Source organism: Trachurus trachurus, assembly GCF_905171665.1.
Source record: "Trachurus trachurus genome assembly, chromosome: 24".
Classification (NCBI taxonomy): Eukaryota; Metazoa; Chordata; class Actinopteri; order Carangiformes; family Carangidae; genus Trachurus; species Trachurus trachurus.
The window spans coordinates 8,403,675-8,428,798 of NC_139910.1; the positions used below are offsets into that span (position 1 = coordinate 8,403,675).

The following is a 25,124-nucleotide window of genomic DNA, read 5'->3' on the forward strand; positions in this document are numbered from 1 at the left end:
TTTGGAGCACCGGTCCAGAAGTTATAGCGTATAGTCTGAGGTGGCGATATGATGGAGACGGAGGATTTAGACGATAAAATACACACTCAAACCGTAACTGTCAGTCCAAGAACTGAACTAAAGTTGCTGATTTTGAGGGATTTTGTTGGGAAAATCTTCCCTGATTTGATTTGCAGCTCACCGATACACAGAAAGGAGTTGTAAAATCTCAGTCTCAGAATAACACAAACCACCGCTGGTTTCTTCCGAGCCTTCAAACTCATGAACTAGTTACTAAATCTGGACTCCCTGACCCTTTTTACTGGTACATGACCAATAAAAATCAATATTTAAGAGTTTAACCAATCTCTACATTACAATGTGTGGACAAAATTTTTAAACATTTCTGACACGACACCACCAAGATAAGGACTACTTCACCTTATCTCTGCTCTCAGGTGGACAAACTATGCGATGGCGATACTGTTCCTAAATTCCCCCAAACCTAAAATCAATAGCCAACATATTTACACTGGAAAGCTCAATGTTTGGTGCAATGTGAAGTCGTCCAATAAAGCATTGCGTTGCCCAATCAAATACATGTGCAAGGCCACATTCCTGGATGTTTATGTTGTACCATGGGCACCTAACCTCTGTTTATTTTTGCAACTGTGGTGAAAAATGACAAAACAATATCTGCATTAGTGACTTTTACATAGAGGTAACAACTGTGATTGTATTTTGAAAGTGATTTTGCATCAGATAAGCTTTCAACCAACGAAACCTGAAGGTTAAACCTGCATTCGGATCGTGTTTCATAGACTCACTGAAGCCTGAAGCAACATGCCCCCATCGCACAGTCCCCTGCTTTGTTTTACAGTAACACAGAGCTGGTTTCCTGCAGCACAAACGTATAAGAAACTATATTATCAGACTCCTAATCATATATCTACACAAACCCCTAGACTTGGGACTGCAACTGAAGCTGAAACCGGGACTGGTATAATCTTCTTGGTGGTGATGGTGGTATGCTGCTCAGAGAACTGTCAAGTGGTCATGCTGGTTGCAAAGAAATAAAGGAGGAAATGAAAAGCAGCAGAGCAATGCAGACACAGACAGACAGACATACAGAAACACAGTGGGAACAAAAGGTTTTCAATACCAAGATATGAAGAACTACAGAGAGAGAAATGAAGACGTAGAAATCTAATCTCAACAAGAAGCCGGAAGGAAAGAGACAGGAAGAGGGTGAAAGAGAAAAACAAAGGAAGTGAAAGTTGTGTCTAGTGTGTCTTCAAGAAATACAAGTTTGATCGCTCGACACCTTGAAATATGTGAGCTGCAAGTTCAATGTCAAACACATGAAAGATTTGAGTATAGCTGAAAGTCAAAGACTCTTCACAACAACCCTCTAAATCATCATCTAATCCATAAACTTTAAATTAATAGCTTTAGTCCATTTCTTTGCCCTTGAGCCAGTCATTTAAAAAAACAAAAAAAAACAGGCCTATTATTCTTGTGAAGCAGGAGCCCAGCAGCAGTAATCCTGGATTCCCACAGATTTAGTCACCCAGCTCCATTGCAGATCAATGGGCAGGCTGAAGGGCCAGCACGGTATCGATGACCTTAGTAAGCCATTGCAGGCTTTCAAAACAAGCTGTTATACAAACTAAGCGATGACACACACAAAAAACAAGCGGTTCTTTTGCTGAAAGATAACTAACCTTTCATTTCTTTACTCTGTACTTTACTGCAATTCTGCAAAGCTATATTTGAGAATTAACTCTAAATGAGTAGAGGGCTCTGAGGTCGTCAGAAGTGGTGGAGGGCCACACAACTGCTCCTACACGCAAAATGAGGAATACTTAAATTTCACTATAATTTAATTCTCGCAAAAAATTACATGAACTAGAGGCTGGATGGGAATGACTGCTTCTAATCATAGGTTTCACCCTCGCAGCTATTATCTCCCCCACCCTCACTGGAGACGGTAACACAATTCACCACCACTATAAATCAACAACCATTAAAATCTTTTCTTTCTTTTTTTTCCATATGGAGACACTTAGACTAAATGTTATGAAGTAACAGTGCAGAAATGCCTGCAGGTAATATAGTCGCATAGGTGAAAGAGTAAAGCCATTTATAATACCTGGTTATCACAGGCAGCAGGGCGTTTGCCAGGAAAAGTGGGATGGTTAATTCATGTTTCCCCCTCTCATTCTGCCCCATTTAAAATGTAAACAAATCGCCCACTTGCTCAATTAAAGTACAGTTACTAAGGACGTCTCATCAGTTGCTGTGATCTCTCTCTCTTTCTCTCTCCCCCTCTCTTTCTGTCATCATCCCCCTTTTTTTTTAGCTTCCTCCATTGGGAGCAACAGTTTGGAAAAGTCTACAACCTGCCTAGATACACAAATAAAATTTTAAAAAGCACCAAATGTGGTTTTGCTCCTGGATTTAGATTTGCACTCTCCTCTGTTTCTATCACGCTTGCTTTGTTTGTTAAAGAACTTGACTTTTACCTTCAAGTTTTAGCTTTATCTGCATCTGGATTCAATTTTTAAAAGCTGCTTCACTGGTGGTCTGTTAAAATAACAGAGATAACAGACAACTTTAGTTGGGATACAGAGATTAAAAAGCTATAAAAGGTCTAGCACACAACAAACTTGCCAAGCTTATTATAGATAGGCCTATATCAGTTTAGCCTATACAAACAGCTGTACAGACATTAGCTACAGCATGACATTAGATGCATACAAGATGCTTTAAATGCCCTTTACGGATGATTTGAATAACCAAATAACAATTTATCAACAAAATAATCAACTCCTAAATTGTGCTGGTGTTTTCAGTTTTCTTGCAGGAATCATCTCCCAAAAAAAACTATACAGTCCACAGAAGAGCATCCTGTTTACACTATTATCAGCACTTTATGAGTTTAAAAAACCAATTTTGGTTTTGGGGAAGTGGGTCATGCTGAGCCCTGAAAATGCTTTGGAGGCCTCCCACATCAACTTCTGACAGGTAGCTAGCTAGGCCTACTGATGTGATTTACAGGATGGCTGAGGATCAGTAAATTTAACATTTTTGATGTCATTGCTCCCAACTGGACAGGTTAAAGGATGTATTAGCCCCCAACAATGCCATCTTTATCCTGGCATTCTTGCTACATCTGTTTCCATTCAGCCTGTTGCAATTTGTAGTGTACATTGTACATACACTAAACCTGAAGCGAACCATTAACATAAAAGGTAGCCGAGTTTCACATTTGACGATACTTTTTAGAAATCACGTAAAAGTTTGGTGAAAAATAGGACGATAACGTAAGAAAACGTACAATTGCACTATTTTCCAACGGACCAACGGTCGTCACCATAGATACAGGACCAACGTTCCAACACCAATGGCAGTTAACGTTAGGATTTGAAAAGTGGGTTTGACTTCTGACTCGACGACGCTGGGAGGGACAAGCAACACACGCACACACGTAAGGACATTTTTTCTTTACGTGTAATATTTCGACAGTCTACTCTTCCCTAGATTAAAAATAAATAAATAAAATAGTCAAAGCTACTTCATTTCAAGTTCTGCCTCCTTCTGAGGAAGCTCGGTGACATCTGAGCGGCCATATTGCAAGAAAAAAGTTTAACTCCCTACTGTGTTCACCTTGTCCCCCCTCCTCCTCCTCCTCCGAATGAATGTGTGGTACTTGAAAATCTCTCAAACTCAACCGCTGGTAACGTAGTTTTGTTGACATTGAAAGTCGCAGTAAAACTTGAACTTCCCGCTTTTTGTTTTAAAGGTTTGTCTCGTTAGTAAGGTAAGACGTTAACTTAGTTAGTTAGTTAGTTTAGTCTGCTCACCGGGACTATTTTCGGCAGGTAGGCTAGCCTTTTCGTGGCCAAAATACCAACATCAACACTGAAACGTGCGGCACCGACTTGGCGACTTCACTTCAGCCGTCTCTTCGCCCCCTCTCTCTCTCTATTCAAATATATCCGCTTCCTCTTCTTTTCGCCGTGTTTCGTGGCTCCTTCTTCGGTTCAGATAGTGTCCTCCGTCCTTTCCCCCTCGCGGTCCCGTTATTTATTTCCGTAGAGAAACCATGCCTCACACCCTCCACTACTACACACTCCGCCGCCACCACCACCACGCCGCTGCTGCTGCTGTGATGAAGTGCAAACTATTTTTGAAAGAAGTCACACACACTCGGCTCGTCGGTCCGTCCCACTCCCCACCTCACCTCACCCCCCGACCGACACTACAGTGGCACACACACAGCAGCAAATAGTAAGTCTACTCACTTCATTTTCTACTTCTTTGGCGGCCAACTTAGGCTATTTAATATCCAGCGTGATTATTTCACACACAGGAACGAAAACTGGTTCAGGTTTGTCTTCTAAAGTTACGGATTGCCCCTCAAGCCACCGCACGGACGGATCGTGATTTCAAGGAGCCCCGGGGCAGACAGGAGGAGAAAAAGCCCCCCCTTCATTTACTACACAGGAAAAGGACACCCCAGACCCAAGGACACCTGTTTTTCCCTCTTTTAGCAAACTGCAAGGATGCAAAGTGATAACAAAGAAAATCAAAACAGAAACAAAGGGACAGAAAAAGAGTAAACAGAACTGATGCTGCCACAACTCGGAGGTCGTAATTTCCAACTCGGAAATTTCCGACTTCCGACATCATTGCGTTCACGCTGCAGGAACTCGGAAGAAAAAAAACATGGATAGGCTACCTGAAGGAAGTTTGACATATTGTGGCTCATAGCTGAATACGAAAAATAAATGCAGCAGTAAATTGTTTATTTTGGAGGAGAGGATACGCCACAGATGAGTGCACATATAATGTTATAGCCTTGAAAACAGTTAAAACGTTATTTCCGTCACATACTGTACGAGGACCACAATTTCACACCATACAACAATCACAGCTAAATAAACGTATTTCATATAGGCTACTGCAATAATAGGCTACAAAAAAATATGCATTCAAACCTCAACACAGAGCTTAAAATGTCTGAATTCTAACCGTTTAAGGTGAGGGTTGCCATGTTTTGATGTTGTCGACGTGACGTCAAGTCGGAAAGTCGGAGCTCTGATATGATACCCGAGTTTCCGACCTGTAATTTCCGAGTTTGACGCCGTTCAATTCATTTTTTACAACTCGGAGCTCGTTTTTTTCCCGACTTCCAAGTTGTCTTGAACGCAGCATGAGTCCCTGCAAGCCTATTTGTGGTCATTTTGAGTCTCTGGAGTTTTTGTAGTCATTTGTTCCTTTTTTTGAGTTTTGAGTATGATTGATTATCATCATTTTTTCTCTTAGTTGTTGTCGTTTGTGTTTTTGTAGTCTTTCTGAATGTCTTTGTTGTCGCTCCAAGTCCCTTTTGGTAGCCCTGTCGTGTCTCTTTGACATTGTTATGTCCCTTCGTAGGACTCTTTGTAGTCGTTCCAAACTTCTTTGTAGTCGTTCAAAGTTTCTTTCTAGTCGTTCTGTCTATCTGTAGTGACTCTGACATTCTTTGCAGTCCTTTTGTGTCTCTTTGTAGTCGTTCTGTCTCTTCGTATGAACCTTTGCAGTCGTTCCAAGTCCCTTTGTATTCGTCCCAAGTCTATTTGTAGTCGCTCCATCTATTTGTGGTGAGTCTTTGCTGTCTCTTTCCAAGTCCCCATTTAGTTGTTTCAAGTAGCCTACCTTTGTTGTCATTCCAAGTCTCTTTGAAGTCGCTTTTTAGCTCTCTGTCGTCATTCTGAGTCCCCTCATAGTCCTATCATGTCTCTTTTAGTCATTCCGAGTGCCTTTGTAGTCGATACTAGTGCTTTTAGATTTGTTTTGAGTCTCTGTAACTGGTTCGTCTTTCTGTAGATGTTCATGTGATTGACTTCCCCACAACAAATGTTGACCTTGTGCTGACCTTTCTTTAGAATAAAATTAAATGAATTGGGTGTCTTTTTTTTTTGCAAGCTGATACATTGATCAGTGAATCCCTGACTAATCTTTTTTTTAGTTTTACAGTTAATATTTACATTGTCAAGTATTTGAAATGTGATAGGATTTAAAGAAGCATAACAAGCACTTAAATGCTAATTGGTCTAAATAAATACAGTTACATTGCCCTGCTGACTACCGTAGTTTGTCTAAGTATAATAATGCAAAGTAACTTATAGTTCTCACTCGGATAGTCGAGTCAATTTTATTCATACAGAGCCAAATTATAACACAAGTTCCCTCAGGGCATTTTTCATGCAGAGCAGGTCTAGACCACTCTCTTTAATTATTTACAAAGACCCATCCAACAATTCTCACCCTGAGCAAGATAAGCTGTCACGCTACTGGCACAGTGTCAGTCATCCTCAGCCTCTCTTCCTCTCCGTACTGTGTTTGACAAGCCTTCATTCTCCAGAGGTTGTGAAATTCACCAGGCCGGTGTGATTACACTCCATGCATGCACCACACACTCCTATACTTCGCTGAGTCTTAGTCAGATTTACAGTGAAAATTAAACATTAATTGCATTTTGCACAGAGTAGACTATCCTCTCTTGACATTAATTGGTCAGTTGATTGAAATTTAATAGTACTTAAACTGGATTTTATTGAGGTCTCAGAAATAACCCCATATCGTATCTCCTGTGGCACCTCACCGCACCAAACTCAGTGGACGGACCATCTGCAACATGTTTAGTCATTCAACAGATTATGAAATAATCTGGAAAATCCGATTTCTGAAAGAGGAAATTGTAGGGCAAAAAAAACTCATTTATGTATGCAAAAGGAAACCAGACCTTGTGACTAAAACAGCTTCCCACAAATATGTACAAATGTACAAATACTGTATTTTCAGTACAGAATGTTTAAATCTGCATTTAGTCATATTGTGTCAGAACAAATTACCTGGAAACAAAACAACAAACAAGTGTAGGTAGTTATCTATAATGCCAACATGTTTAGAATTTTTTTTTTAAGTAAATTCCCTTAGTTACCAGTAAAATCTGCAAAAATCAACCAAACTTTATTTGACAATAAATAATAATCCTTCACTGCAATCCATTTGGCATTTCTTAACATTTGATAGTTTTTTTTATCTATTTAACACTGTTGGCTTCAAAGTGCATTGTAAAACTTGCCAACTGTGCAAATAAACGTATCGACCTACAGTAACCACAGTACACAACAACTGAACAAACAGCTCTTAGCAACAATGACAGTGGGTACTTCCCTTCCTCATGTAAATCTGGATTCTGCAACAACAAAAAAAGGGGAAACCACGGTAAGCGTCATACAGTATTTGTGCTGCAGGATCAATGCTACCCAAGTGATGCAACTATCCACAGATAAAAGCACTGCCATCAGAAATCTCCACAGTCCTCGAAGAACACTGGACTGAATCACTTGAAGAACATTTAACAGATTTCTTCGAGCGGTGTCAGGATGGGAAAACTGTCTCTTCAGGTGGTTGCCATCTGTGTTTTTCTACAGGTAAGTAAACATATACAGCACGGTATCAGTGTAAATTAACATCTTGACATGTTTTTACTGCAACAACAGTACCAATTTTTCCACTTGCAGGTGCCCGGATGTTTCCCATCATGCCTCATCATCGGCTCTGTAGCCAGCTGCGCCTTCAAGAACCTCGTGTCGGTACCTGATGATCTGCCCCCTAACATCACCCACCTGTACCTGGAGATGAACCGCATCGGTGAGATTAACTCCACCTCCCTGTCGGGCCTCGAGCGGCTGCAGGAGCTCGACCTGGGCCGGCAGCTTGTGCCACTTCTTGTGATCAGAGACAACGCCTTCAGCAGACAAAGCCGTCTGAGGAGGCTGATTCTCGGCTTCAACCTCGGCCTCCAGCTGGAGCCTCGAGCCTTCGCAGGTCTGTCCAGTTTGCAGCAGCTCCATCTTGACTACTGTTCGCTTCAAGAATCCATACTGACAGATGATTTTCTGCAGCCACTGTCCTCTTTAGAGACTCTAAACCTTTTTGGTAACAAGATAAAGAGACTCCGGCCTTCAATGTTCTTTGCAAACATGACTAATCTGACGAATGTGAATCTAAAGCTGAACAGAATTGAACAAATTTGTGAATCAGATCTGATCGGTTTCCAAGGAAAGCACTTTGATTTCCTAAACTTGAACTCCATCCATCTTAATGCCATGTCAAAAAAAGCTTTTGACTGGCAGAAGTGTGGAAACCCCTTTAGAGGAATGTCCTTCCAGACACTCGACCTGTCCCAAAATGGGTTTAGCGTAGGTAGAGTGAAACAATTTTTCAGAGCTATTGAAGGGACAAAGGTCTCCCATCTCAAACTTTCAGGACATATGGGTAAAGGATTTTCATTCAACAATCTTGACGATCCAGACCACAGCACATTTGGTGGCTTAAAAAACAGTTCAGTTCGCATTTTGGATCTGTCTAAAAACAAGATATTTGGACTGCAACAGGGGGTTTTCAGTCCACTGAAAGAAGTCGAGATCATTGACATTTCCCAAAACAGACTGAATCAGATACACAGAAATGCCTTTGAAGGTCTTCAGGGTCATTTAAAAATGCTCAACCTGTCATACAACCTGCTTGGGGAAATCTATTCTTACACTTTTACATCTCTGACAAACCTTACAGTGTTGGACTTGTCCTACAATCACATCGGTGCACTGGGTTTTCACTCATTCGGTGGACTTCCCAACCTGAGATCATTATATCTGACAGGAAACTCTCTGCGAGAGTTACGTTCCCTTGCACTTTTACCCCGCTTAGATTATCTCCTGTTGGACGACAATAAGTTGACGCCCTCGTCAGTGAGGGATATAACTTTATTTGCTGGGAATGTCATGCATCTGAACATTCAGGACAACAGATTAATAGACTTAGCAGACATTTACACTTTTTTAAATCGGCTGAAACGTCTCCAGAATCTCTTCTACGGAGGAAACACAATCAGGTTTTGCATGAGCCAAGAGACTGTCCCACAGAATCTCAGAGTCCTGGATCTCCACAGCAGCTCCCTGCAGTCTATTTGGTCTCAAGGCAAATGTCTGAATCTGTTTGACAATCTCAGACATTTGATAAGTCTCAACTTGAGCTTTAACCTTCTACGGACTCTACCACAAGGCATTTTCAAGGGCCTCACCTCTTTGGTTCGAATGGACCTCTCGTCCAATGCCTTGACGTATCTGCAGCCTGATATATTACCCAAAAGTCTAAAAGTGCTTGACCTCTCCAACAACTTCCTAGGCTCCCCCGACCCCGCTGCTTTCCACTCTCTCGGAGTCCTTAACCTAGACAAGAACCGATTCCGCTGCGATGCAAACCTTAAGAGTTTTCTTACCTGGCTGAACAAGACCAACGTGACCTTCTCGAGTCCTGCTGAGAAGCTCAAATGTGAATTTCCCTCAGATTTCTATCAGGTTCCACTGTTAAACTACTCTGCTCAGGTCCTACAGCAGTAAAACCATTCAAAGTCAGGAAATACTGGCTTCATCTCAAGACTTACAGCAAGCAAATTATACATAACTAATCAGTATTAATCAAAGCACTTGTGCCATGTATTGTTGATTTGAGTAGTGCACTTACACCTTACCTCACTTACCTTCTCTTGAAACTGACAGAAATAAGAAATCATAAAAAGAAATCGTCCTGTAAAGTGTGTGTGCTGTTAATAAAATCATATTTTGAAATTTGCATTGTCTGTTATTTATAGGTGTCAAATACTAGGACACCACTTGACACACTGATACTATAATGACACTGACTAAAGATATAACTGAGCTTTTATCTTTTTTTTTTAGCATTTTAAAGCACAATAATGGACGTGTGTCTGCCTCGGACTTATTTCCTGATGTTAAAAAAAACAACACATTTTCTAAGTCTTTTAAATACAAAACTGTTAAACATTAAACTGTGAGTTCCCAGGTTTGTGTGTGCATGTGTGTTCATTATATCACCAGCAGGTGGAGCTCCAGAACAATCCATTGGCTTCTGGCTTCATAAAACTTTGGAAACCAGTCCAGGATCCCAGTACATGCTGGGAGGAGTGGGAGACTTTCTCCCCCCCCCAAAAAAAATCCTTCAAATGAACCAATCCAAGAAAAAAATTACTCTTGTGAGCCATCAATTCATTTCAAGTGGCTATGTCCCAAACAGTTTGCTGACATTGACACAGAATTGAGCTTTTTGTTGTATAGCTACCAGTGCACATGCATTTATTCACTACACTGGGATCATGGATTTACAGAAAAGTATTAATCTGACACTGTGTCTGAAGTTACATAAGAGTGAATGGTGTTTTCACTCTCTTTGGCCTGTAACTAGTTAATATTAAACTTTTGCAGCACAAAAAAGAACACAGGGATAAACTAAACTGACCTAACCGCACCAAAACAGACTGGTTATCTTGTAGTAAGTATCATGTTACACGGCTGCGTTAAAGCACCTCACACCCACTACAACCACAGATAAATATGAGCATAATGACCTTTGTTTTGTTTTCTCCTCCTATAACAGCAGAGGGCAGCCACTCACCAGTTAGAAAGTCTTGATTTCTGTGCTTTGAAGCTGCTTTTTTAATAGTGTAGCTCACTCTAAAACAAAACCAACCAATCTCCCCCCAGCTGGGATCAGTGTGCAGCAATGCACCACTCAGTTGCATAACAGAGGAACAGTGAAGCTGCATGGTTAAGATATTACACCAGGAGTTCATAACAGTTATAGGAAAGGATTAAGGCTGAAGGGCGCTTTAATAAAAAAAAAAAAGAAATCGGGGGTAAATAGGTCTGATAAGAGCCGAGGGGAGAGAAGTAGGGAAAGAGGTCAACGGTACCAATGTACTGTAATAAAAGCAGGATTCAGTGTTACAATTCAGCTACTGTAAGAGCTCAGCTTGGTAATACTGTGTATTATTCTCCAATGATGGTTTCACCCCCCAAAAAAAGCTGCTCTCTTTCCCAATTCCCAAATAACCAATCAGAGTTCAGCTCAAAACCAACCAGCTAATCAAAATATAGTTACAAATCAATCAACCAATCAGACTTGAGCTAAAAAACTACTGACTGACCAACCAATCAGAGCACAGCCTATAAACAAAATTTGTCTTTGCCCCACATTTGTTTTTTTGGGGAGGGGATATGGTGGTTGCCCTACTAACTAATTAGGACGACACATTCACAAAAGGAAGTAGGAAACATCTTTTCAAAATAAGATAAGAAATAATAGGGAAAATTATGACAAAAAAGACTATGTATTTTTGAAATACTATTTGAGATACTGAATTGTTTCCAGCTGCTTATTTGTTGATTTGTTGTGGCATATTTTATTGTGATTTATCAAAAATCAATTGGATGTGATGTGCACCCCCCCAATTAGAACAACTTCTGCTTTAATTAGGTTAATGAGCATCGAATATCATGGCTCATCTTATCACAATCTCTCACACACAGTCACACACTTCATCTATTGATTGGTGGTGAGAATTAAACATGATTGGTCGAGCAGCAGCAGGCGTCTGTGACAGTGTCTTTATTGGATTTTTTCTCTTTTTTTTTCCAGCCAGACATCATAAGCTCAGCCCCGACTGGCCCACCATGTTATATTATATACATACATATAGAGATACCCCCCCCCTACACATCCCCCATCCCCATCCCCATCCCCAACACCCACTTCAATCGCAGGTTTCCATGGAAACAGGATCCTCCACACAGTCACTTCCTGATTGTCTTTGGATTCCTGCACCCATCTCTCCAACCAACCACCCCCCATCCCATCCCATCATCAGCATCATCCCTCCTCCCCACCCCCACAGCCTTCACACACACACATACACACACATACATTCACATTCACATTCACGCACATTTGTACAATATTTTACAGCCCTGACACAGATGAGAAACAACACATGGATATTTCTTCTTACTGAGTAATATGACAAAAACGTTTTATGACTCACATAATTATCTTCTGAGGCAGTGGAGGCGAGCGACACAGTACAAATGAACAATATATATACTCATTAAAACAATTAAAGGAGCTGTTTTTCGGTATCGTAGACATTAATTTTTGCTTTAATGTCACCATTTTAAGTCTGTAACTGATCAGTAGCACCCTGAAATGTGTCCTTCTCTTATTGTCTTCCTCCTCCAATGCGTAGCTATACAGCATAACCCCGTCCAGCAGCAATGAATCTTATATCACATTAAAGGTATAGTTGCATGTTTCTATTATACAGCACAAACAGGAAAATCTGGAAGAAGCCTTGGAGTATTTCAAGTCTTTTTCTTTTTTTTTTAATAACTGGGCCAATTATGTACCCAGGCACTGATGACTAAACATATAAAATCCTCACAGCGCCAAGACCGAGGAGGAAGTAGGTTAACACAGACTTTAGATTCACTCAAAACAGCATCTGATGCTAATTTCTTTTTTATATACCACAACAAGTGTTTTTGCGTTTGGTATTTTTAACCCTCCCCACTCATTCAGTTTGTATTACTGACATCATCGTTTTGGTAATATGAGCCAACATAGTATTTGCTTGCAACCATCTGGAAAAAGGCAAAAAATGTCAAATATTAATTAACTGGTTCCAGCTTCTCAAATGTGAGGATTTTCTCCCTCTTGTTCTTCTGTGTAAACTGAAAATCTTTGGGTTGTGGACAGATAATCGAACAAAACAATATTTTAGGCTCCAGGGAAGTTCTGACAGACATTTTTTGACATTTTAAGAAGATAGATTAATTTAAAATGCAATAAAAATAGCAGTGTGGTTTGATGTTTGTGTCATGAAATGTTTTGTACACACATAGGGACGATGTCATGTTGAATTTACAATAAAAAAAGAAAGAAAGAAGAAAACTGCTATATGTTAAAAGGATAGTTCACCCATAATTCAAATTGCACTCATTATCTACTCCCCCTCATGTCGACTAAGGGCTGGGAGAAGTTTCAGAGTCCTCCGTGGCTTCTCTGAGTTACGGGGGGGTCTCGGCGTAGCAGTGCATGTCCATATAACGGTTGCAAATGGATACCAATTGTCTTCGTAACAAAAAGACACACCAAAAAACATCCAAATACCTCCATGCTGCTCATATGTAATGTCCGTCTTGTATTGAAGCCCCGAAATGCGAAATTGTTAAATAAGTCTATATTTCAAGCTTGTTTGTAGCGGAAGCTCCTCTTCCTGGTTCATCCAACTTCGTCGGAACAATTTCGCATTTTGGGGCTTCAATACAAGACGGACATTACATACGAGCAGCATGGAGGTATTTGGATGTTTTTGGTGTGTCTTTTTGTTACGAAGACAGTTGGTATCCATTTGCAACCGTTATATGGACATGCACTGCTACGCCGAGACCCCCTGTAACTCAGAGAAGCCACGGAGGACTCTGAAACTTCTCCCAGCCCTTAGTCGACATGAGGGTGAGTAGATAATGAGTGCAATTTGAATTTTGGGTGAACTATCCCTTTAAGTTAAAGGTCTGTCCTGTCCTTGTGCACTCACACTTAGCAGGGGTGAGGTGAGGGGGGGTTCAGCTGCAACAGGATCTGTGGCATCAATAATACAGTGATAATTAGTCAGGCTTCGCCCCCGCTGTCTGCTCCCCTTAACCTCCAGGAAGTGAAGAACCCGGTGACACTGAAACACACCAGGCCAGTCTGGCAGCCTTCACCTCCACTCAGTCAACCCTCCTCGGTTTAAATGACCTGTTTATGACCAGGTCTGCACTTATTAGTAGTGGCCAAAAAAACAGGAAGTGAACCCCTCCGGTGTTATACTGCATGTTGGTGTTAATTAGTCTTTGAAGAATATATCTGAGGTGAACCACGACTTCTGTAGGACAATGGTCCAAAAGAGTTTGTCCAAAGGGTCGCTTCATGTTTTTATGGCCATTCAGAGCAGAAAACCAGATCCTTCCAGGGTTCATATGCTTTTTCTCGCCACTGTATGAGTTAAATAATATTAACTTTACTTCATATACACTCTCAGCTGTTCAGTTACTGCAAATATACTGTATGTAGGTATGATGACCAGTGAGTGGTGGTGGTGAGCTGAGCTGCAGCATGTTAAAGTTGTTGCTCATAATCTTCCCCCTTCATGTTTGGAAACCATCTTAATACGACAGAATCCAGTTCAATATTGCCTCAAACTACAGCCTCAATAATAAACATATAGTTGAAACAATACTAAAAACCAAACGTTATTATCTTTGTAAAGGTGGCTGAGGTTGCATTAGATTTCACAGGAGTTCCTAATAAAGTGAATCTTTCTATCACCATCATCATTTTAAAACATTTATTATGTTATATTCATAGTTATTGAGCTGTAATCCATGGACGATGTCCCATGATATTCATTCTCAAATCTGAGGCCGTGAGCAAGAACTTCCTCCTCAGGCGATGACAATAATAAAAAAAAAAAGAAAAACAGGCGTCTTGATGCTTAAAAATAAAACTGAAGTCATGGCAGAGAAACAATGTAAGGCAAAGAGACAGATGTTTCCTCCACTGGCTCTGGATTTTCTTATACAGTAGCCTACTTTGTGTGACTTGAGTGAGTCGTCAAATAATGGTTCAATCGGTCTCACCGGTGATATAAATGGTAACTTAATGGTGAAAAGATCTACTTTTCATGGTCTTCTTCCGACTAATCATCAAGTCTAATCTCAATCTTCCTTCAGGAAAAGCAAATGAGTGCCAATAATTACCATCATTACTGTTCTAAATCTATCTTGGCCACTTTATTTTTGACTAGATCCGTCTATGAAGATCAAGTGTATTCATTATGTTTTTATGCTCTCCTTTGTTTTCCTTTACCCTGGTATAAATAAAACATAAATCCAGCCTCTATATTCAGATTTTCTTTCTATTTTAAGGCTTAAGTTTTGTTATAAATCAGACAAAGTGGAGGGACAGAGACAACATGTAGGACAAAGGTCATCATTCAGGCTTCAGTGAAAGAACCTCTCTGACCAAACCACAGCAAACAATACATCATCATACGTGATGTTAATATTATCATTATTATTTCCTATACTGTGCTTCACTCCAACACAGACATTAAATCCTCTGAGGGACCATGAACTAAACCTGCTAACAACCCCCGAAACATGAACTATTTACACCGATTGATTATTATCTAACAGGGAACTCAAGCAGTTTGTGAGCTTCCAGAAACACAAACAGGCAATCATACAGCCCTGTATGTACAGCACACACACACACACACACACACACATTTATACACACACAACAGTCTGGGCAGCCAGTCGTCGTCGTTTTAGGCTCTTGGTCTCAAACATGCAGGGAGAAGAGGGATCCGGTGGCTCTTTACATCGGTAGAACAGGAGGAACTGATGTTTCAGAGTCTCTGAGGTTCGTTAGGTCATTTTAGTTTCCTGTCATGACATCACTTCACTTCCTTATACTCATTAATAACGTATTAAAGTCCAATGACCTCGCGGGTCAGGGGTTCAGCAGAGGTGGCGTTTGTCGTGTGTGTCGTCCAGAGGTTCGACGGCCAAAAAGAGGAAGCAGAAGAATCAAATAAATAACAATAATATTAATTATAATAATACAAAAAGAAAGAAAAAATCCTCTTCACTTAAAGCTTCACTGTGCCGCTGTGGGCGTGGCCGTGTGACACGCCGCCAAGGAAACGTTAGACGAGGAGGAAGTGATGGATTTCTGAGGCTGACACCTGCACGAGAAGGAGAACGAGAGAAATGAAGATGAAAACACAAACAAACAAACAGACAAAATCTTTATATCTTTATATGTAATTTAGACACAACAGGTTAATAAGATTATCCAGCTGCAGCACTGAGATCAGAGGCCGCGCTGCGTAAATGACAGATAAACCGCCAGATTAGGACCGCCCACAGAGGGTGTGGCTAATCCTGAATAATCCCATTTAGAGACGCACTGACTCTAAACCATTTACACCCGGCCGCCGCCACGTTCAGGCTGAGCGGTTTCTTTTTTTATAATGAATCTACACCTGATAGTGATACATTACATTGATAAAAATGGATTATATAAAATCATAATGGATGAATGTGATCAGTTATTTAACTTAAAAGTATTTATATTCTGTAGAAGAAATAGAAAAATGCTGGTATTGTGGCTAAAGTAACCATGTAAAGAAAAAACACTTGTATTGTGGCTACATACTGCACACAGGACAGGATGAGGATCTAGATTTAAATAGGAAACAGTACTCTAAACAATTACATATATAATTGAACAACAAAAAAAGGAATATATACATTGTTTCAATGGCAAAATTAACATTACACCATATAAAGTATGAGCCTGATGAAGCTGTAAGTGAAACGCGTTGCTCCTTCAAATCTTGATCCTCATCCTGTCTTGTGTGCAGTATGTAGACACAATACAAGTGTTTTTTCTTTACATATATAGAAGATTTAATAAAACATATACCACAATCTTATTATTATATTACAGTCTGATTCATCCCAATTAGTAATATCAGCATTTCACAGTTAAAAAAATATGATATGACATTACATTGACGTATGAAATATACAATTTCCCTTAATAATTCAATGTTTTAAGTTGTCAAAGATAACCTGACAATATTTGTCATTGTTAATGTATAATAAAGGACATTTTCAATAAAACATGCATAGATATTTGCATATTTATATGATTAAACACCTGAAAAATATCCTTATTAGGTACATTGGACTCACCAGGACCGAGACTTGCGGAGGGACTTGTCCTTGGTGGGGGAGTTGTCCACAGACGGACTTTGGTTGGACTCGGTCGGTGAGACGGTGTTTGGAGGCGTCATGTCCAGCTCCAGAAACATGATGTTCTCAGCCTGCACACACACACACACACACACACACACACACACACACACACACACACATAGATACACACACACAGACGCACACAACCACAACATGAACAACAGTGAGTCACCTTTTAAAACCCAGACTGAGTCCACACCTTCCATTCACTCCATTCATTTCTTTGTATGTTGAATTTCTGGATCCTCTCATTGTTTAAACCGTCTAAACTAAAATCTCTGCTCTGTTGCGCTGTTTCCTTTTAAAGTCTAATAATCATATACACAGGGCCTTTACTGAAGAATATAACCTGGACTGCACCTCTCATCATGTCAGAGAACACAAACTCTAATTTTAAATCTAAATTTCAAGCCATTTCTACAGGAACTTTTGACATTTTCATGCTGTTTAACCTTTTACAACAAACTCAGTGGGGCGCTTTGGCCTTTTGTACAGTACAGCACATCATCTACATCTACATCTTTTTCCTACTGCTGCTGTATGATCCATTACTGTAATCATGTCAAAATAAATACATAAATACATAATCATAATTTCACTATATACGGTAACCCTTTAATTTACAGGCCGATGATTACAGTACATGATAATGGCAAGAAATAGCCTAGAAATAACAGTCCGTTTCATAGTAATGTCATGTTTTTCATAAAGGCAAAAGGTTACACATGCTTTTCATGCTTTGAATTTTTGGGTAAAGGCCAGAATTTCTCTCTCTCTCCACCAAGCCCTTTTCAATTGACCGTCATTTCTGGGCTATTTCTGTTTCTACGCAATCAATCGTTATTTCTAGACTATATTTCTCGACATTACTATGAGTTTGACCGTTATTTCTAGACATTACTATTAAATTGACGGTTATTTCTGGGCTATTTCTAGACATTATGACGCAGTTCATTGTTATTTCTTTGCTATTTCTTCACATTATCACATAATCAGTGGCCTGTAAATTAAAGGGTTACCAAATCTCCTGTCGACTTCCCATTCAACATTTTTATGTCCTGTTTAAACAAACGCCTACCCTGTATCTGGAGTGGGGTCCCATCGCTATGGCAACCCTGGCGTACTGGGTGATGGGTCGTTTGTATCCGACTGCAGAGGCCGGCCTTTTCTTCATCTGCGAGGATTTACTGAACAGAGGAGGAAGAGGAAGAGGAGGAGGAGCAGATCAATAAACAGACAAGATATATTATAAAATATTATAGATTAAGGTACACTGAGAGACCGACATTGACACGCACACACACACAAACACACACACACACACACACACACACACACACACTGACCTTTCAGCAGGAACGAGCGGCTGAAACTTCCACTGATCCTCCTCCTGGTCAAAGGTCAACCTGTTCATGATCTTATTCTTCTCCTCCGGAGGAATGAAGTTCTCTATGATCAGATACCTGCAGGTACAAGACACACACACACACACAAATCAATCAACAAGGTTTAACTTTTAATACTACTAATAAATAAATAAATAAATAAATACTAATTTAAATAGTTCTAAACTAGTTTAAAATAAAGAAAATAGCCTAATAATGTGACATTTTGCTTTGGATAATCAGCCCTTAACAGTTCACACATGGACCCTCCACCACTCTTTTATATCTACTAGGTCCTGGCAGCAGCAGATTATTTACTGACTATATTAACATATTTCTTTCATTTAATTTTAATTTTGATATGCACACTCTCTCTCTCCCTGTGGATTAAACTTGGCCTAATTTCAGTTTGAATACATAAAACTTGGCTTTAATAAAACAACATCTGCTGATTTACTGATGTCGTTGTATACTCTCAATCTGGATGTGAGTATTTTCTCACTGCCAAAGACGACTGGCTGCCAAACTGTTTTATATTGTTTTTTTGTTTTTTTTGAACAGTTACAAACACATTAAACTCTCTTAATCTAAATTTAAACTTGGATTAAACTCATTGTGAACTATAGTGTTTTTTACAGCTGAACATTGTGCTACTTTTAATATGAAGCTTTATCCATTTTAAGGGATAGTTCAACATTTTGGCAAATTGGCCCATTGCCATAATCCCTATAGTCATAGCAGTAGGTTTGTTACCTTTATTTGTCGGTGCAAGCTATTTTTAGAACCGTCGAGCCGTGTTCAAAATGTTGAATTATCCCTTTAAACAAAATAAACTAGAGCAACAACAACTGTCATTTTTAAATTGTGTTTTATATTGTTTTCATATATTTTAATGATCATAATTATAGAGTGCGAGTGTGTGTTTTATTGAAAGCGAGACTTGGTGTGCGTATAAATCTCATAATTGTCTAATTATACTAAACTCAAATTAGAGTTTATTTTTTAGATTTAGATCAACCCAAAGCTCAATGGGCCTCATTCACCAATATCTTCTTAAGAACCTTCTTAGATTCTTTCTTAAGTTGTTCTTAAGAAGTTCCTTAAGAAAACCCTACGTCAGATTCATCAACGCGTTCGTAAGCCTCAGAATTGTTGGCAGCTGTGTTCTTATGCCATCTCCTCGTAAGTTGAGGGCGTGTGCCAGGTGAGTCTAATTAACATAGGATCAGCATAGGTAACGGCCCCATCAATGCCCGTAAAAGGGCATGAGACTGCAGGGTCGTGTGCACACAGAACCCACAGGCACTGAGCAGAGAAGGTGGAGTGAGAAAGAAAGTTGAAATGCGCAAATTAAAATCTGGGAGGGAGCACCAGACTCCAAACGTAAAAAGAACTTAAGTAGTGAAGTGGCGCTACTGCGGCAGGAATGAAACAAAGAAACAAACAAAAGGCTTATATTTAGTTTATATTTTTATATTTAGGCTATATTTAGTAGCGTCAGCAGTGGCTGCAGCTCTTCGGTTGTTATCAGAGAGACCACACTCTCACGTGTGCCATCATAAATATCATCATATTATCACATATGAAAAAAAAACAGTTGTGTGTAGTGTGAACACTTACAGTAAGTGCACTGTTGCAGCCCGCAATTAGGAAAAAAAAATCATTTCTGCAGCTGTATGCCCCCCCCCCCCCCCCCCCCCAAAAAAAGAGAAAAAAGCAACTGATATGAATTAAGTGTCTATAATGTTTTTTAAGAGACTGCAATGATTTGTCAATTATTATTATTAATATATATGATTATTAAAAACATCATAAAAGATAAGAAAATAATTCTTATTCAAATCATATAAAATCATACAACTGCAGAACAAAAGAAAACGCTATAATCAGTTATTTTTGCAGAAGTCTCAGCACTTAAAAGTGCGTAAGTATACTCCTGACTGTTCTTAGATTTTGTTCTTAGTTAAGAACAAATTCTGGATAAGAAAACATTCATGAATGCCGCAATCTTCGTAAAAACTTCGTAAGTAGGACTTAAGAACAAATTTGTTCTTAAGAACGGTTCGTGAATGAGGCCCATTATTTGGAAACAATTAGATCCCCTCTCATTGTGTTGTGTTGTACTGTGTTGTGTTGTATGTTTGCTGCTCTCACTTGAACTTGAGCTCTCTGGTGAGCTCGTTCTGGGTTTGTTCCAGCTCCTGTCGACTCCTCACGTGCTCGTCGTTCACGTCCTGGATCTCGGCTTTGATGCACTGGAGCTTGGCATAAAGCTGAGAGGAGAAGAGAGAGAGAGAGAAACGGAGAGAGAGAAAGAAAGAGGGTTAGGAGATGAACTGGTCTCCGTCTCGCTGCAGCTCGGTTGCCCATAGCAACAGCACTGGAGGCACTGGAGTCTGGAGAGAATGGGCAGCGCAGCAACAACATGGCAGCCATCTCTCCTTCCCTCCCTCCCTCCGTCTTTCCTTCCAGCTCACTCCTCCTCCTCCTCCTCTTCACTCGTCTTCTCTCTCCTGAACGTTCACTCTGTTCCCTCTCTGACATGTAGGTTAATCCTGACTTCAGCCTCGGCCTCGGCCTAAATGTCGCCACTGGTTATTTTAAATTTTTCATGCAGCTTGAATGTGAAGATGGAGGTGAATGAAAAAATAGTTCAGTTAGAAGCAGCTGGTTCCTGATTGGATTTTGTGTTAAAGGTGCAACATGCAAACCAGATATTTTCAAAATAAAGGCGCCCCAACATTTTCCAGAATACACTGAAAGCACTTCTCTGATCATTTCTAGACTGATTTCTCATCATTTAGTGGTTTTAAGTGAAAATGCAAAACAAAAACTCTACCTACATCACTAAAATCAATATCCACACTGGCTTTGTTCAAAAAAACAACTGAAAAAATCATTCTTTAGTTAAGATTTGTTTGGATCTGTCAATTTGTACCTTCATGTATTTTTTTTTTTTCATTAATTCAGTATCTTTATTTTTTCCATTTTTCCATAGGGGAGGTATTTTCATAAGCCTTTTTTTGCTTCCACCTCTCCTGCGCAATGTTTAATTTCACTATTTTCATTGTTTATGCCAGTTACATAATGTGCAAATAAAAAAAGTAAGTAAAATGACCGTTCACACTGAAATCCCAGTCACAATATTATAATTTTTCACACCAGATGCAGCCTTCATGTTAATTCATTAACCTCAGTCACCAAACAGAGCAGCAGTGTTGATGTGGAAGTGTGAGACAGCCTGAAAGCAGGTGTCTCCTGCCAGGAGCCTCAGAGCTGCTGTGACTGCTTAATTATCAGCCTCTTCTTCCATTTGGTCTGATTCACTCATAAATCTTGAAACAAAAAACCCAAAAAACACAAGGAGGTGCAGATACCTGAGTCGCTGTTCATGAATAACCAGTTTTCTAACAACTTACACTGTCATCATGCAAATGTTCAGGCACCACTGGTCAAAATTTCTGTTAATGTGAACAGTTCAGCACGTGGAAGATGAAATGATCTCCAAAAGGCATAAAGTTGAACATGAAACAGTCTTCCCATATTTTAGGCAATATCAGTGTTTTATTTTTGTTTTTCTGCAATTTTAAAGTGAAAAGGGGAAACAAAGCAGCAGCCTGCAAACGAACGGGAAACCTAGGAGACTTGAGCTCTCAGATAACTTTGAGTTCATCTGCCGTCTGATTAACTCAGAAAATCAGATTGTTTTGGAACTGACGAACACGTCACTGCTCTGGAAACACTGGTATAAGTGTCTTTTACGTAATAAGAGGTTGCTAGACGACCCAGTACTGCTGTTTTGTTTTGTTTTGTTTTTTCCTTCTCTGTCTTTTTGTATTTGTTCTTAACTGGACCTAGAGTCTGTAATAAGATCTTTCTTTAAAATCTATCTATCTATCTATCTATCTATCTATCTATCTATCTATATTGTTTAAAATGTAAAGGGAATGTATTATCTATAACTTTATGTCTTTTACAGATCATTTCATCTTCCACTTGCTGAACTGTTCACACTAACAGACATTTTGACCAGAGGTGCCCAAAACCTTTGCATGCTACAGTACTTGTATGTACGGGATGTCCCTGAACGCCTCATGCTGCTGCTCCCTGGGCTTTAAAATGCACAGCGTGGAGAAGAAAAAACAACCAACTCCTCATGTCATTCTCCTGCGTTTCCTCAGAGTGACAACACCATGCAGTGAGAGAAGGGTGGGAAGCACACATGTCGCGTTAAGGCCAAGAAATCAACACGGGATCATTAGTCACATTGTCCCAGGGAGGGAGGAGGGAGGGGGGAGGGAGGGAGGAGGGAAGAGGGGGGGTAAGTGGTGTGGGAGGGGGTTGGTGGTGGTGGTGGGGGGTTAGTCCTGTCGGGCTCGGCCAGTGCACCGGAGAAGAAGAGCAGGAGCGGGAGGAGGGGCTGGAGCGTGGTTTCAGGATCGTCAACCAGACCAGGAGAGGAGAGGGTTAGCGTGGAAAGCGTGGACGGTGAGGGGGAGGAGGGGGGAGGGGGAGAGAGAAAGGGGGGAGTGGGACGGTAGGACAAACCTTCAGGTACTGAGATTTACAGTGAGTGTGTGTCCGGACGGAGAGCGTGTGTCCGCAGCGGGGGGACGGGGGGGTCATTAGGGTCCAGGTCAACAAGGTTCAGGGGTTCAGGGGGTGAAAGAGGGACACACGCACATTAGGAACAAAGAGGAAGGTGTGTGTGTGTGTAAACATATGTGTGTGTGTGTGTGTGTGTGTGTGTGTGTTGTGTATTTGGAGCATATATACAGCTCTGGAAAAAAATTAAGAGACCACTTCAAAATGATCAGTTCCTCTGGTTTTACTATTCATAGGTACGTATGTGTTTGAGTAAAATGAATACTTTGTTTCATTCTATAACCTACTGACAGAATTTCTCCCAAACTGGAAATAAAAATATTGTCATTTACACGTTTATTTGCAGAAAACGGCAACAGGTCAAAATAACAAAAAAAATTCTGGTGTTTTCAGACCTTGTATAATACAAAGAAAACAAGTTCATATTCATTTTAAAGGGACAACGAGGAGTTTGTATTTGGTTATTAAAAAGTCTCACATTAATGTGGATGAATCTACGCTACCCACACTTGTTAATGGCTCCATTTTCGATAAATATATCGTTTTGTCTCTATCGTTATTTTGTTATTTTAATTAAAGCAGAAGTGAGTGATCCGGTCGTTTTCGCTAATGCTGCGTTCCAGGCAGGCTTTTGAAATCATAAATTACAGTTTCAAGTCACAACTTACGACTTTGTAGCGTTCCAGGCAACCCACTCGTGTTTTTCCGACCTGTTTTACCTGTGAAAGTCACTATAACGGCCACTCGTAACTTCCGACCCGTGAAATCGTACCAGATCGAACTGGTACGACTTCACGGTCGGAAAAATACGAGTTTCCTTGAACGCACCATAACAGTCCTCGTCCCTACGTCGCCACATTCACGGCGTCCCTTGGCTGCACACACAGCCCTGCATGCCGTTCTCTCTCCTCATTGGATAAAAACTGTAGGATACGATAAATGTTTTCTCTTCGGCTCAGAGCAGAGCAGAGGGATTGAGAGACCCGTGTTTCAGTCCAAACACTCTATGTAAGTGATTGCTGTCGGAAGATATAACTATTTAAGACTTATATTAAAGCAGATATCAGCTTCACGGCCGTTTCGGCTAATGCTGCGTTCAAGGCAGGCTTTTGAAACCGTAAGTTACAGCTTCAAGTCACAACTACGACTTGGTAGCGTTCCAGGTAACCCGTAGCTCGTGTTTTTACCATCCTGTTGTCTGTGAAAGTTCCCTATAACGGCCACTCGTAACTTCCGACCCGTGAACTCGTACCAGATCGAACTGGTATGACTTCACAGGAAGGAAAAACACAAAGTACGAGTTTCTTTGAACGCACCATGAGTTAGCAGCCCCCGCCCTTGTCAGGCATCAATTGGTCCTCGTGCTACGTCACCACATTCACGCGCATCCCTTGGCTGCACACACAGCCCTTCATGCCGTTCTCTCTCCTCATTGGATAACACTTGTATCCCACAAGGAAAATTTTCTCCTCGGGTTACAGCAGAGCAGAGTGACGGAGAGACTCGTGTTTAGGCTGAAATACTTCATGTAAGTGATTGCTGACGGAAAATAGGACTATTTAGGACTTATATTAACAAAAACATTCCACTGATATCTGCTTTAACACAAATATATCACTTACTTCTGCTTTAATGGTGGAAATGCTGGGCGAGAATTTCACTGTGCGCAAGGAGGCTCATGGTAAATGTAGTATGAAAACACTTCGCTTTCCAAAACTCCTCGTTGTCCCTTTAAAACAACACAACACTACTACTAATTTAGGAAGAGTTTAGAAATCAAAATTGGTGGAATAATCCCAATTTTTAATCGCAGCAGTGTTTTTTTTTAAATTTTTTATTTATAATCTTTCTTCCTCATTAAATATGATTTGGTTCAGATGATCAGCTAAGTAGAGTGAGGTGTTCAATAGACACTGGAAACGATGGCTGCCATACATGTAGAGATAAGGCTGATTTATTAAGAAGATTTTGGAGTAGTGGTCTCTTTATTTTTTCCAGAGCTGTATATATACATGTGTTTGGATTGCGTTCACCTCAGTCACACACAGACACAGACACACAAACCACAGGTAAGCAGGTGTTTTACCTTCTTGAGTTTCTTGGTCTTGGCTTCGACTTCCTGCTGCAGAGACGTGAACGTGTCTCTCAGCTCCACCGTCTCCTCGTCCTGGACCAACATCTGCTGCTGTATCTCGCGCTCCGAACACGTCTGGAGCCACAGATTAATAAAAAAAACACACCATCAGCATCATCCTCCACTGTTGGCAATACATTTACATTTTTATGGCTACTTTGTGGTTTAATGTTCACTTTTATGTCCTGCTTTTGATCGAAAACCTGCACCTGGACTTTAGTTTTTGTTAGTGTCATGCAGGCT

The 25,124-nt window shown here is 40.3% G+C and overlaps 3 protein-coding genes across 3 annotated transcripts in view; 1 reads left to right on the forward strand and 2 right to left on the reverse strand.

The window, feature by feature from the left end:
• Positions 1-4,172, reverse strand: part of dtnba (dystrobrevin, beta a) — a 46,466-nt gene extending 42,294 nt beyond the window's left edge. The window contains exon 1 of the mRNA XM_084001318.1: positions 3,846-4,172. The gene's annotated coding sequence lies outside the window, so the exon portion shown is untranslated. The remainder of the gene's footprint in view (positions 1-3,845) is intronic.
• Positions 4,173-7,354: 3,182 nt separating this feature from the next.
• On the forward strand, positions 7,355-9,434 carry LOC311007363 (toll-like receptor 5; the record flags this gene model as incomplete). Its single annotated transcript, XM_084000505.1, has 2 exons — positions 7,355-7,463; positions 7,554-9,434. Exons 1-2 carry the CDS (start codon positions 7,416-7,418, stop codon positions 9,432-9,434), a joined length of 1,929 nt encoding a protein of 642 aa, XP_083856631.1. The 5' UTR covers positions 7,355-7,415.
• Positions 9,435-15,591: 6,157 nt separating this feature from the next.
• Positions 15,592-25,124, reverse strand: part of kif3ca (kinesin family member 3Ca) — a gene marked incomplete at both ends in the record, with an annotated part of 31,521 nt that continues 21,988 nt past the window's right edge. The window contains 6 exons of the mRNA XM_084000621.1: positions 15,592-15,679; positions 16,695-16,825; positions 17,836-17,944; positions 18,104-18,220; positions 20,297-20,415; positions 24,834-24,956. Coding sequence (XP_083856747.1) covers positions 15,592-15,679; positions 16,695-16,825; positions 17,836-17,944; positions 18,104-18,220; positions 20,297-20,415; positions 24,834-24,956 — 687 coding nt within the window. The remainder of the gene's footprint in view (positions 15,680-16,694; positions 16,826-17,835; positions 17,945-18,103; positions 18,221-20,296; positions 20,416-24,833; positions 24,957-25,124) is intronic.